The sequence below is a fragment of the Quercus lobata genome, chromosome 5 (genome assembly GCF_001633185.2).
Source record: "Quercus lobata isolate SW786 chromosome 5, ValleyOak3.0 Primary Assembly, whole genome shotgun sequence".
Classification (NCBI taxonomy): domain Eukaryota; kingdom Viridiplantae; phylum Streptophyta; class Magnoliopsida; order Fagales; family Fagaceae; genus Quercus; species Quercus lobata.
The window spans coordinates 86,201,862-86,214,322 of NC_044908.1; the positions used below are offsets into that span (position 1 = coordinate 86,201,862).

Genomic DNA, 12,461 nt, shown 5'->3' on the forward strand with positions numbered 1-12,461 from the left:
TTGATGTTAGAGACGTAAAAAATCACATATCAAAGTGTGAATCATCGTTTCTTGGTGAGCTTGAGAAATGACAAAATAATGCTACTTCTAAGAAATTGAGTAAAACTTTATGACTTTATGTACCTAGCTCAGTTAGAAGTAGTACTATAACCCCATCTCATTACCTTATTCTATGTCAACCGCACCATTATAAGCACAACATTACTTAGTTATGAGTCTCCCTTCTAGCTAGGACCATGCCTTTAAAAAAAAGAACATGGGTATTCATTTCTTTGTACAATAATTGGTTGGAGGTTTTCTAGGCTATGAGAAAAGTCTTTTGCACAAGTTAATTGATGATGCACAAAATTTTTAGTGAGTTGATTGTCCACACGCGCTCCAATTAGGGTACCTGAGGAATAAGAGAACAAAGAACTAACAGAGAGCATAGATGGGGTGCTGGTCAAAGACCCTCCAAAGGTTAAGTCAGTGATAGAAGAATCTCCAAGAACTTAATAGTGTGAGAGCTAGGAAATTTCACATGCCTTAAGGAAGAGGAGGTTTGGTGCTTATATAGTGGTGTAGAGCTTACTAAGATTCCATTAATGTAGGAACTTTCATTGTAGATAAGATTTGGAGTTAAGGCCCCGAGATCTTAGGGCTTCTCTTCCCATATGAGGAGGATATGAATGTGTAGAAAGGTCTTTGAACGTGGTGTGGAAGTTATTTCCATATAGGGATACATGAGTGAAGAACATGTAAAAGTTTGTGGGACCCAGCATACTCAATTGTTGGTATGCAAATCATCTGTCAGCACCTAAATGGATTCACTGTTGGGCTTACACACTGGGCTCAAGTGCATGCTACTCGACGAGTCTAAGTGTTACTTGATGGGTCCCAGGAAGGGTATGGTGCTTGCACCGTCGGGTTCTAGGGGGGTTATATGAGATAGCCGTCTTGCCAGGTCTTCTAGTTTTATAGAGATTAGGTAAGCCATCCTTACAATGGACCTTAAGCGAAGTGTTTTGTCTCAGCGGGCCAAAGAGCCAAAGGAATTCTCATGGTACAAAAATACCCTTATCATTAATAAAAGTTAAATTGGATAGGTGACATAAAATTAGAAATCTAATTTAGAAATGATAATTATGGTGTGGTCCGCACATAAATTTAAATACATGGTGCAAAATTGTACTCTAATTTGAAATTCTAATTGAACTTTCTCTGAGTTTTGCCTAATATATATATATATATATATATATATATGAAGGTAGAGATAGATATAAATAAAAGTTTTAAAAAATGGATCAATATAAATAGATTAATATAGCTAGGGGGGAAGGGGGAATTATATCGAAATAAGGTCCCTAAAAGTTGAAAACTAAAAACACTTTTATGTTAATTTAATATAATATATTCTTTCGTTTGCATATTGTTAGTTCTTAGGATATCCCAAAATATAAAATTTTATTTGGACAAAAAATATGGTTCTTTTTGAAAAGTTAATAAACACAATTGATAATTGACTTAATTTACACTTAAATTTTTTTTTAAATAATAGATATTTTTCATTAGAAATTAATTGAAATAATATTCTCTTAAAAAAGAATTGATTTCTGAACCGTAACAACAAACATGAGATGGAAAGATGATAAAGACAGTTTGCTAAGTCACCTTGGTGCTCCTCCACTGCACAAGCATGACTGGTTAAGGAAGTTAAATTGTCCGGTCAACCAATTCATTTAATTGTTTCAATAATAGAAGTTTCTTTTTTCTTCTCTCTTCTTATTTATTTATTTTTTGGTAAAAACTAAATAAAAAATAATAACTAGATTACTTATGTACCAAGGAAATGGATCCTTGATCTTGTTGGAACTTTAATTATTGATTTCAATGCTATCAAGTTTCATTTATTTTTTCTTTTTGGTAGAAACTAACTATAAAAAATTACTATTTTATTTATGGAAAATGTTAACGAGTACCCTTAGGGTACTGGTTAAGAATCTAGTTAAAGAAAGTTTTTATGGGAAAAGAAAAAAAAATTAATGTTTTGACAACTTTTTTCATTTTCCATAAAAATGATGTCAAAATTTTCCTAAAATAGATTCTTAACTAGTGTCCTAAGGGCACTAGTTATCATAACCCTTTATTTATTTAAGAAGGAAATAGATTCTTGATCTTGATGGAACTTCAATTATTGATTTCGATGTTAGGTGTTTCGTTTATTTTTTTCTTTTGGGTAGAAACTAAATCAAAAGAATTAATATTTTATTAATTTGCCAAGGAAATAGATTCTTAGTCTTGTTGGAACGCATAAATCCCACCGTTTGTATGCGTGTAACAAGATATAGCTATTTCCCAAATATTGCTTAGATAATATTTAAAATTTGTTTCCCTGACTTGAGAGAGAGAGAGAGAGAGAGAGAGAGAAACAAAATATCATATTCATAGTGGGTTTGCCTGGCCTTATCTATATAAAGAGGGGGTTTGAACACTATGGTAGTACATTTTTTGGTTCACAACAAGTTCCCTCTCAAAGTTAAGGCCAACCAATCCATACCTCTGTTCTTCTCTACCTTGTTTGACTGCCATATCTCACATAGGTTTCTCCAAATTCTTCTTTCAAAAGTACACCCTCTTGGCTATCTAGGTAAGCAGTAAGCCCAATATTTTGCTCTCTCTCTCTCTCTCTCTACCATGTTTATGGTGAAATGGGATCATGAAGGTATCAAAACTTTTTCATGTATGAACCATATAAAAATGGTCATGAAGTTATATAAAAGATTTTTCATGTATGAACCATCTGAATAATTCTCATGCATGTATATCAAAGAGTTTTCAGGTATGAACCCTTTAAATAATGGTCAAATGATCTTGGTCCTATAAATACACAAAAAACTAACTTTTGGAAATTCTAATCCACTTAAAAAAAAAAAACTTGATGCTAAAGTTTTGTGTTGGTTGTTAGTTATGAGTATGACTATATATATGATTTATTAGTACTTGACTACAATAGTTGTATGCAACAGTGAAGAGGAGAGATCTAAGTGGTATCAATTTCATCAAATCTTGATTGAAAGAAGCTATTAGAAAGAATGTGGAAGCTCAAGGTTGCAGAGGGTGGCAATGACCCTTACATCTACAGCACCAATGACTTTGTTGGAAGGCAGATATGGGAGTTTGATCCTGAAGCTGGTACTCCAGAAGAGAGAGCTGAGATTGAAGAGGCTCGTCAAAATTTCTACAGGAATCGCTACCAAGTCAAACCCAGTGGCGATCTACTTTGGCGAATGCAGGTCCATACATCCACATCTCTCTCTACCCATCCTATCAATTCCAAAAATATTTCTTACTATTTCATCAAATAATCAAACTAGTTTTTGGGTTAACTTATCATGGGGTGGAAGATTTGGAAGCCCTACTAGTTTTGCTATATGTGCTATTGAGTTACATGTATTTAGTCTTAGAATATGGTTCGTGTTCAGTGCCTTTTTGCACGGAATACGCTATGATCTGAACACATATCCAAAATTAGATATGTGTTGAAATGAGTAATATTCAGTGCCAAAAAGGCAGTGAATACAAGTTTCACCTTTAACTTTGTAGATTACAATACACACATAGTATGACTTTACTTTATGATTAGTCAACGTTTGATTTCTCATTAATGTTTGGTAAATTGGTAGCTAAAAGTTAAACGAACCAAATATTTGGAAGTTTCCTTATCAATTATGCGTTGATTGTACTAAAAACCCTGAAGCGGGCTTCTTAGACTTGGAGCCAAATTAGAGATTAGACTATTTATTAGTGGTGGTTTAAGATGCTATAGTTTGGTATGATATATTATATGTATATGGAGTTACTTTTAAGAGATAAATTTTTTAAACAAAAAACCTTAAAAAATAGAAATACAATAAGTCAATAAAAAAAAAAAAAAAGGAATTCAAAATGTTTGGCTGATTACTGCATACTTTACATTTTGAAAGAAAAAGAATTTGATTTTTTTAGCATTTATTAACAAAGTCTTTTTATAATGATAATAATAATAATAATAATAGGTTTTTGTTAATGAATGTTCTAAGGCAGTATTTAAGGTACATTAAATCCTTTATTAAATTATATTTTTACACATTTTTTAAAACATAAAGCCAATATATCTAAAAAAGCATACATAATCACAATAAAATTTATATGTGCAAGTTAATAAATTAGTATTAAAAATTGTATTTAATTATTTTCTTTATTGAAAAATATGCATTCAATCTTAAAATTAAATATTTATTAATTTTTATCGTCTGTCTTTAAAATACTTATTATAAGGGACCAAAATAATATTGGAAGTCTTTGGATCAAGCAAACATTCTTCTCTTTAAATTTTAGTCACACACATATTACGTGAACATTTAATTTTGTGTTTGGAACTTGCACGGAAGGTGTAAAAATGTTTAACTATTTCATATTTAACAAATTGTTGGTTCAATTCACACCGTCAGTGTGAATGGGTTGTTGGGGTCAGCATTTCTTTTTCTCACGTCACTGGTGATTTATATCCTTCATACTTATTCATATGCTACAATAATTACTTTGTGGAAAACCTTTCAATCAAATTAGTGCCTTTCTCTGTGACCAGTGTTCACACAGAAGGAAACCATTTATGCTTTCGGGCGAAGTTACGTCAAATCAATTTTCTATGAAATGAATGTCGACTTGGTTATTTACCCAAAAAAAAACAAAAAAAGGAGAAAGAGTGTAGACTTGGTCAGAGATGACATGCCTGAATATTTAGGGGATTTTTTTGATGTCACTTTGTAGAGCCACAGTCACCACAACTACTGCCAACCAACTTGATAATTTTATCTTATATAATTTTTCTTTTTGATAATTATTAGTTTGTAACACCTTAGATATTCTAGGAGAGGAGAGGAGAGGAGAAATGCTCCTCTTGTAAGAGTGAATGATATTTACTAGAGAAGGGATGAGGTGTGTGTATGTCATGCTATCTTTGCATTACATTTAGTTTTTATTGTTTTTTGATACATCGATTATTTGGGAGTGGCTGGTTTGAATATTGAATGTTTTTATTAAAAACACGAGAAAATATCAATCAGTCAAGTTATAAGACAGTAGGTTTTGCATTACATTTTTGACCTTTATTTTATTATGAATTACGTTTTGTATTTGAGATTACTAGAAAAAATAATAAAAATGTAGGACTTTAACCTAAAAATTATTTAAAAAATTAAAAAAGAATAAGTATGAATACTTTCCATCTATGGGTAAAGATAAATTATATATTCTACCAAATGATTTCCAAAGATAATATTTTATATATATATATATATATATTCATAATTTTCAGATTTTAATTGGGGGAAAAAAAAAGGAGTGCATTATAGTGGCATGCGGATGTAGGAAAATTGGTCGACATTGCTGGAATCCACGGGGTTGGTGGTCAAACAAAGAATACAAACTTATGATGGAGTTTGGCCAATGGTGGGGAATTGATTTCTTTCCTAGTAATCTTTTAAATTTGACTTGACCAAATCCATGGATGGGGGTGGGGCAAAGTCACAAAACCACATGAGTAAATTCCCCATTCCCCGCTAACTCGTTCACACATTGTGAAAACTTAAAACAATAATAATAAATAAAAATTTGTCACATTGCTTATACTATGGTTGATGGCCGGCCATTATGTGGTATGTTCACTATGTAGTCTTTGTACCCATATCTATTGGGGCTTTCTTTGAACAAAAAAAAGTTTGTCCCTATCAAAAAAAAAAAAAAAAAGTTTGTCAATTTCCACTTTCATGGATTGGTTTTCTTTTTGTTTGTTTGTTTTATCCATATGGCATTCTAGGCAGCATTATTATTATTTTTTTCCGGTTAGTCATATTAGCATTTTTCATTAATTACATAATAATAGAGACTATTTTGACACAATACAAAAAAATTAGAAATTAAACTGACATATTGGGGAACCTTAGATACAAAATTGATAGATAGCGTAGAAAGTTTGCCATTAGGGACAGAAATAATAATTTACCTTAGTAATATTAGCCCATACACCCACCACTTCTTCCTTTTCATATGTGTTCGATCATTGGGAATATTATGATGGCTTTCGCAATAGTCAACAGACTGCAGAACCGTATAATATATTATACTCAAATTAACTAGTCAATTGGACTTAGTATTCTATTTCATTATTTTAAAAAAGTACTTTAGTATTCTTTTGGCTTCATTTCCTTTAGAAACTAGTATGGTCTCAATTTTTTTTTTTTAGTGCTCATGTGAATGGTCAAAAAGATGTCATTGCTTACGTTTTTAACTGGTGGACCATAGTACTTGTTATTCTTCTGCTTTAGAAAAAAAATAGCATGGTAGCATTAGTAATGGTGGTGCTAAAAAGCTATATTGTTATTTTTAGCATCACCGAATACAAATTTATGGTTAAATTGGTGGAGCCAAAACCAAATAATTTGGCTCCACAGTTACAGTGCACAGCCAAAAGTGGTTGTGCACTGTAGCTCATAAGTAAAAAAAAAAGTATTATTAAATTGTGTGTTTACACTACTTTATATTAAATATATTGATTTATTCATGTATTCACATTGGTTTATAGTGAAAATATTATTTTATTGTGTTATTTATATTATTTTATTCTGTTGAAAGCTAAAATAAAACTATTGATGTTTGGTGTTTTGTAAAGTGAAAAGGTAAGATAAATAAAGTAGATTTTTGGCACCAATGTGGATCTTGCTCTTGTGAATTAGTCATGTTGGGGGACCTAAATTCTAGCATTCAAGAAGCATACTCCTTTCTCTTTGGTCAATTTGATGTTGGAACAAACACACACCACTTCCAAATGCCTTAGTTATTATGTGTATGCAGGATCAAATTTAATGGTGACATATAGTAGGTGAAATTTGTGTCTACTAAATTAAATTATTAGTGCAATGAAGCTATTTTTGCTGTTTGTTATAGGAAATGAAATTCTACTTGTGGATACATGATGATCTATGAAGTTGCAAAATTTTGATGATATTTGATTATAATGCTTAATAAATTTGTTGACACTAAGGTCATCTTTCTTTGTTAAAATTATTGCAGTTTTTGAGAGAGAAAAACTTTAAACAAACAATTCCCCCAGTAAAGATTGGGGACGGAGAGGAAATCACATATGACAACGCGACAGCTACATTGAGGAGGGCTGTCCATTTCTATTCGGCCTTGCAGGCTAGTGATGGCCATTGGCCTGCTGAAAATGCTGGCCCATTGTTTTTCCTTCCCCCCTTGGTGAGTTTTATCATTAACATCTATTACTATCGTTGTGAAACACACATTTTGGCTTACTTGTTTACAAAATATACATCAATAGAAACTTTATCTTATACTGAACTAAATCATCACGAAAATAAACAAATTATAGTAAAATCATGCTTATTGATACAATATCTTCTGGTTCATGCAATGTATACTCCTAGAGCATCTTAGATTGATTTGACTATGAATTATATATTGTTTCCAATACACTGCAATTAGATTATAAGATGCATGCTTGGGACTTATTATAGTTTTCAGATTGGTTCAATTGCTAATTGTCTTGCATTTAATCCAAAAAATGCAGGTATTTTGTATGTACATTACAGGACATCTTAATACTGTATTCCCTGCTGAGCATCAAAAAGAAATCCTTCGATACCTGTATTGCCATCAGGTACATATTCTTGGAAGTTTTAAAAGTTAATGGTAAAGACAGAATCAAAGTTTCTGCTAGATTTGTTTCTTCCCTTTTTTCTTGTAGTTCAAACTTTCCTTTATAACAACTATGTTGTAAATTTTGTATATTATTAGAATGAAGATGGTGGCTGGGGATTCCACATAGAAGGCCATAGCTCGATGTTTTGCACAACTCTTAGTTACATTTGTATGCGTATGCTTGGGGAAGGACCTGAGGGTGGCAAGGACAATGCCTGTGCAAGAGCAAGAAAATGGATCCTTGATCATGGTGGAGTAACACACATACCTTCTTGGGGAAAGACATGGCTTTCGGTATGACCATGTTCAGTAAAATTCACATCTCAATAGACTTGCATACTAAAAATAATTTGTACTGTAAACTAAAATCTAATCATACTCGTATTACCAATTTGGAAATAAATAGGTTAGGTTTCAAATATATACATTTTGGATGATAACTATTATATGATAAATAACACAATTATGCAATGTTCCTTTATTCTAGATACTTGGCCTGTTTGAATGGACTGGAAGCAATCCAATGCCCCCAGAATTTTGGATCCTTCCTTCATTCCTTCCCATGCATCCAGGTTTGTACAATATCTACTTAATGCTTCTATTTGTATTAGTCATCTCTACTTAAAATTGCTACTACAAAGTTTTATTGGTTTGTATTTTTTTGAAATTTCATAATAAAACTTGCATCATTCAAAATGATTATTTTACTAGTAGCTTACCAATTGCTTTGCCCCTAAAATGTAGCCAAAATGTGGTGCTACTGTCGGATGGTGTACATGCCCATGTCATACCTATATGGGAAGAGGTTTGTTGGCCCAATCACACCTCTCATTCTTCAATTGAGGGAGGAACTCTACAATGAACCTTATAATGAAATTAACTGGAAGAGTGTGCGTCATCTATGCGCGCAGGTGAGTTTACCTTAATTTTCTCCTCGTGGTTGATACTTGTTTTTTTCTTTTGGTAGACATGTTTTTAAATATTTCTTTCAATGCATGATTATGTAAAACTATTATTGCAGGAGGATATCTACTATCCCCACCCTTTGATACAAGATTTGCTTTGGGATAGTCTATACATATTCACTGAGCCTCTTCTCACTCGTTGGCCATTTAACAAGTTGGTTAGAGAGAAGGCTCTTCAAGTAACAATGAAGCACATTCATTATGAAGATGAGAATAGTCGATACATTACTATTGGATGTGTGGAAAAGGTAATGTAACTTTACAATCAAGAAAAGCAATGGTGAGCATCTACTTAGGCTATGAAACAGTTTTCCTAATGTCATATGCTTTGAACAGGTTCTATGTATGCTTGCTTGTTGGGTTGAAGATCCAAATGGAGATTATTTCAAGAAGCATCTTGCTAGGATCCCAGATTACATATGGGTTGCTGAAGATGGAATAAAGATGCAGGTTAGTAGTTATATTTAGCAAAACAATTGTAGATTTTTGTTCCCTCTGTTGAAGATTTACATTTCACTTTATATTGAACTGTGTAAGAAGACATTCCCTAAATTGTTCTATTTTAGGGTTGGCTATGTACGCCAATATATACTTTTAAACTTCAGCATAAGCCTAACCTATGGTTTTCTGGTTTTAAGTTCACAAGTGCTGAGGTACCTTGCAATGAAATAAGTGCTTGCTAATTTTGATATTTTGTATGCAGAGTTTTGGTAGTCAAGAGTGGGATACTGGTTTTGCCATTCAAGCATTACTTGCTAGTGATCTTGTTGATGAAATTGGACCTACACTCGCAAGAGGACATGACTTCATAAAGAAATCTCAGGTTTGCTTCTCAATTCTTTTACCATCTCTAAACCTTAATAATCAAGCATACCTTTTAACCTTTTTTCTTTTACTTAATATATATATATATATATATATATATCCTGTATTCACTCAATCTAATTATTGCAATTTCCATGAAAAATTAAAAAGGTCAAAGACAATCCTTCTGGGGACTTCAAAAGCATGTACCGTCACATTTCCAAAGGATCATGGACCTTCTCTGATCAAGATCATGGATGGCAAGTTTCTGATTGCACTGCAGAAGGTTTGAAGGTAATTTACTTTGTTTACATGATTTAATAAAGTCAAGTATTTCACCTCATCCATAATCATTGTGTTCCTCACCACATATAATCTATTTCACAGTGTTGCTTGCTTTTCTCAATGATGCCACCAGAGATTGTTGGTGAGCAAATGGAACCAGAGAGATTCTATGATTCTGTCAACGTCCTACTTTCTCTACAGGTAAGGATTAACTTAGCTTATGTTGTATCTTCAAGAATACTAATTGTGCACTTGTGAGCATGAATAGGAAATCCAGATTGCCCTTGGTTTTACTACGGAACTAAAATTGTTCAACTACATGAAAATTACTTTTCCAAATGCAGTAGGTTTTATTTTCTAAAGCTTATTCTCCTAACCTTTTACCAATCCAGTTGTAGCTACCATTACATTTGAACAATATGATAAAACTCTAAAGGCTTTTGGAACTCACTTTGCACAAACCGTGGAAGCTTTATTTCCCTCTAGTACATTGTTTATTTCTTAAGTATTTCACTTTGTTCAGATCAATAAGCTTTATTCTATGGCTTAATGTAGAGTAAAAATGGTGGTTTAGCCGCATGGGAGCCAGCAGGAGCATCAGATTGGTTGGAAGTAAGTAATTAACTCAGCAAATTGAATTGACCTTGAAATATTATTTTGGAAATACTTTGAAACTATCTAATTGCCTTTAAATTCACTCATTGACATATATTAATGGTATATTATTTTTCTTTTCTCCCCCTCAGATGCTTAATCCAACTGAATTCTTCGCGGATATTGTTATTGAGCATGAGTATGTTGAATGCACTGCATCAGCAATCCAGGCTTTAGTTTTGTTTAAAAAATTATACCCCGGGCATAGGAGAAAAGAGATTGAAAACTTCATTAAAAATGCGGCACGCTTCCTTGAAGACATACAAATGCCAGATGGTTCATGGTTTGTTCCTCCACTTGTTTATTAGATATGTTTGAAACGATTGGTGTTTATAAAAAAGAAGTATTACAGAAGGTCACTTACATGATAAAGCATTTTGACAGGTATGGAAATTGGGGAGTTTGCTTCACTTATGGTTCATGGTTTGCACTTGGAGGTCTGGCTGCTGCTGGCAAGAGTTACAACAATTGTCCAGCTATGCGCAAAGGTGTTGACTTCCTACTTAGAACACAAAGAGATAATGGTGGTTGGGGAGAAAGCTATCTTTCTTGCCCAAAAAAGGTCAATGCTTCGACATGGAATGTGCTTCTTGATAAATTTTCATAGTATCTTTAATTCCCTCTCTGTTTTTAAAAGTTCAACCATCTTTAAAAACACACACCACATTGTTTCCCAAATTGTTATGAAGGGTAAAATTTTGGTCAGCTAAGTTATTGTGGATCAAGAAGTTAAAGAAATGTCTTATTGTTTTGCACTGATGAGAATTTGTTGATACTAGATAATTTTGATTAAAAGTTCTCTGTCCTTTATTATATAGGAATATGTACCTCTAGAAGGCAACCGATCAAATTTGGTGCATACTGCATGGGCAATGATGGGTCTTATTCATTCCGGACAGGTCAGTTAGTAGTCTGAAAATGTAGCATTATACCTCTCATACTATCTTTTCATATGCTTTTATTTCATAACTCTGATATTAAAACCTTATTTGTGATAGGCTGAAAGAGACCCAACACCTCTTCACCGGGCCGCAAAGCTGATAATAAATTCTCAAATGGAAGATGGTGATTTTCCTCAACAGGTACATATCTTTAATTTACATATACAGCTCCAAACAATCAAAAAATGAAAAAGATAATAATTAATAATAAAAAATAATAAAAAAAAAAGAAGAAAAAAGAAGAAGAAAGGAGATTGACATGTTACACTACGAACACATTTAGCCCCAAAAAAATAATCTAAATGGGTGCTAGGTAATTGAAACAATAATTTTGTCTCAAAGAGGTTGGAAGAGAAAGACAAAGTAACAAAACAATATGGAAGTATATATGCTTAAATAGTGCTAGTGTTTATAACAATTTATCTCATTTTTATGGCAGGAAATCACTGGAGTGTTCATGAAGAACTGCATGTTACACTATGCAGCATACAGAAATATATATCCATTGTGGGCTCTTGCAGAATACCGCAAGCGTGTCCCATTGCCATCAAGAAACGCTTAAGTGAAGCAGTGAATTTTGTTGTTCAAGAAATATATGAATGAGAAGGATATAAAATCCAGTAGTGAATTCTCTTACCATTGTGTAGCCCTTTTTTTCTCCCTTCCTTAAGGGGCTATTTATGTTTGTATAGAAATTTAAATACACTGGATAAAAATGAGTAGTTCTTCCTTCCATGTGTAGAAGCAAGGCTTGCATAATGTTGTATCACTGGATAATAAAGTAAATGAGAAATTCTTCCATGTATTATACCAACCTTTTGCTCTTAAACTCTCTACACAATGAAAATACTTCTTTTCAATTATTCCATGGTAATAGACTCAATCTATGGTTTGAACTTTGAATATCCCTGATTTAATTTGCTGAGAGCGCCTAGTATGAGTCTTGGCTACTGATGTTGTAGAAAAGGCACCTATTACACTATTGCAATACATGAAATTGCATTAAGGGAGCCTTGGCCTTCCTACCATGGTACTCTGTTTCTAACCTATTGTAAACCATATATGCTATAGTTTC

At 32.7% G+C, this 12,461-nt stretch overlaps 1 protein-coding gene across 2 annotated transcripts; it reads left to right on the plus strand.

Annotated features, from left to right (window-relative positions):
- Positions 1-2,471: 2,471 nt before the first annotated feature.
- LOC115992905 (beta-amyrin synthase-like) lies at positions 2,472-12,200 on the plus strand. 2 transcript variants are annotated; one of them, XM_031117147.1, is made up of 18 exons: positions 2,472-2,626; positions 3,006-3,272; positions 7,090-7,275; positions 7,607-7,696; positions 7,834-8,031; positions 8,225-8,309; positions 8,482-8,648; positions 8,759-8,950; positions 9,039-9,152; positions 9,406-9,525; positions 9,678-9,800; positions 9,894-9,992; positions 10,347-10,403; positions 10,538-10,728; positions 10,830-11,007; positions 11,264-11,344; positions 11,444-11,527; positions 11,826-12,200. In XM_031117147.1, the coding sequence occupies exons 2-18, from the start codon at positions 3,072-3,074 to the stop codon at positions 11,946-11,948; spliced, it is 2,289 nt and encodes a 762-aa protein (XP_030973007.1). In that variant the 5' UTR covers positions 2,472-2,626; positions 3,006-3,071; the 3' UTR covers positions 11,949-12,200. The 2 variants fall into 2 exon arrangements, with proteins under 2 accessions (XP_030973007.1, XP_030973008.1); XM_031117148.1 differs by lacking the exon at positions 11,826-12,200 and having other exon boundaries at positions 10,830-11,006; positions 11,262-11,344; positions 11,444-11,528.
- Positions 12,201-12,461: the final 261 nt, after the last annotated feature.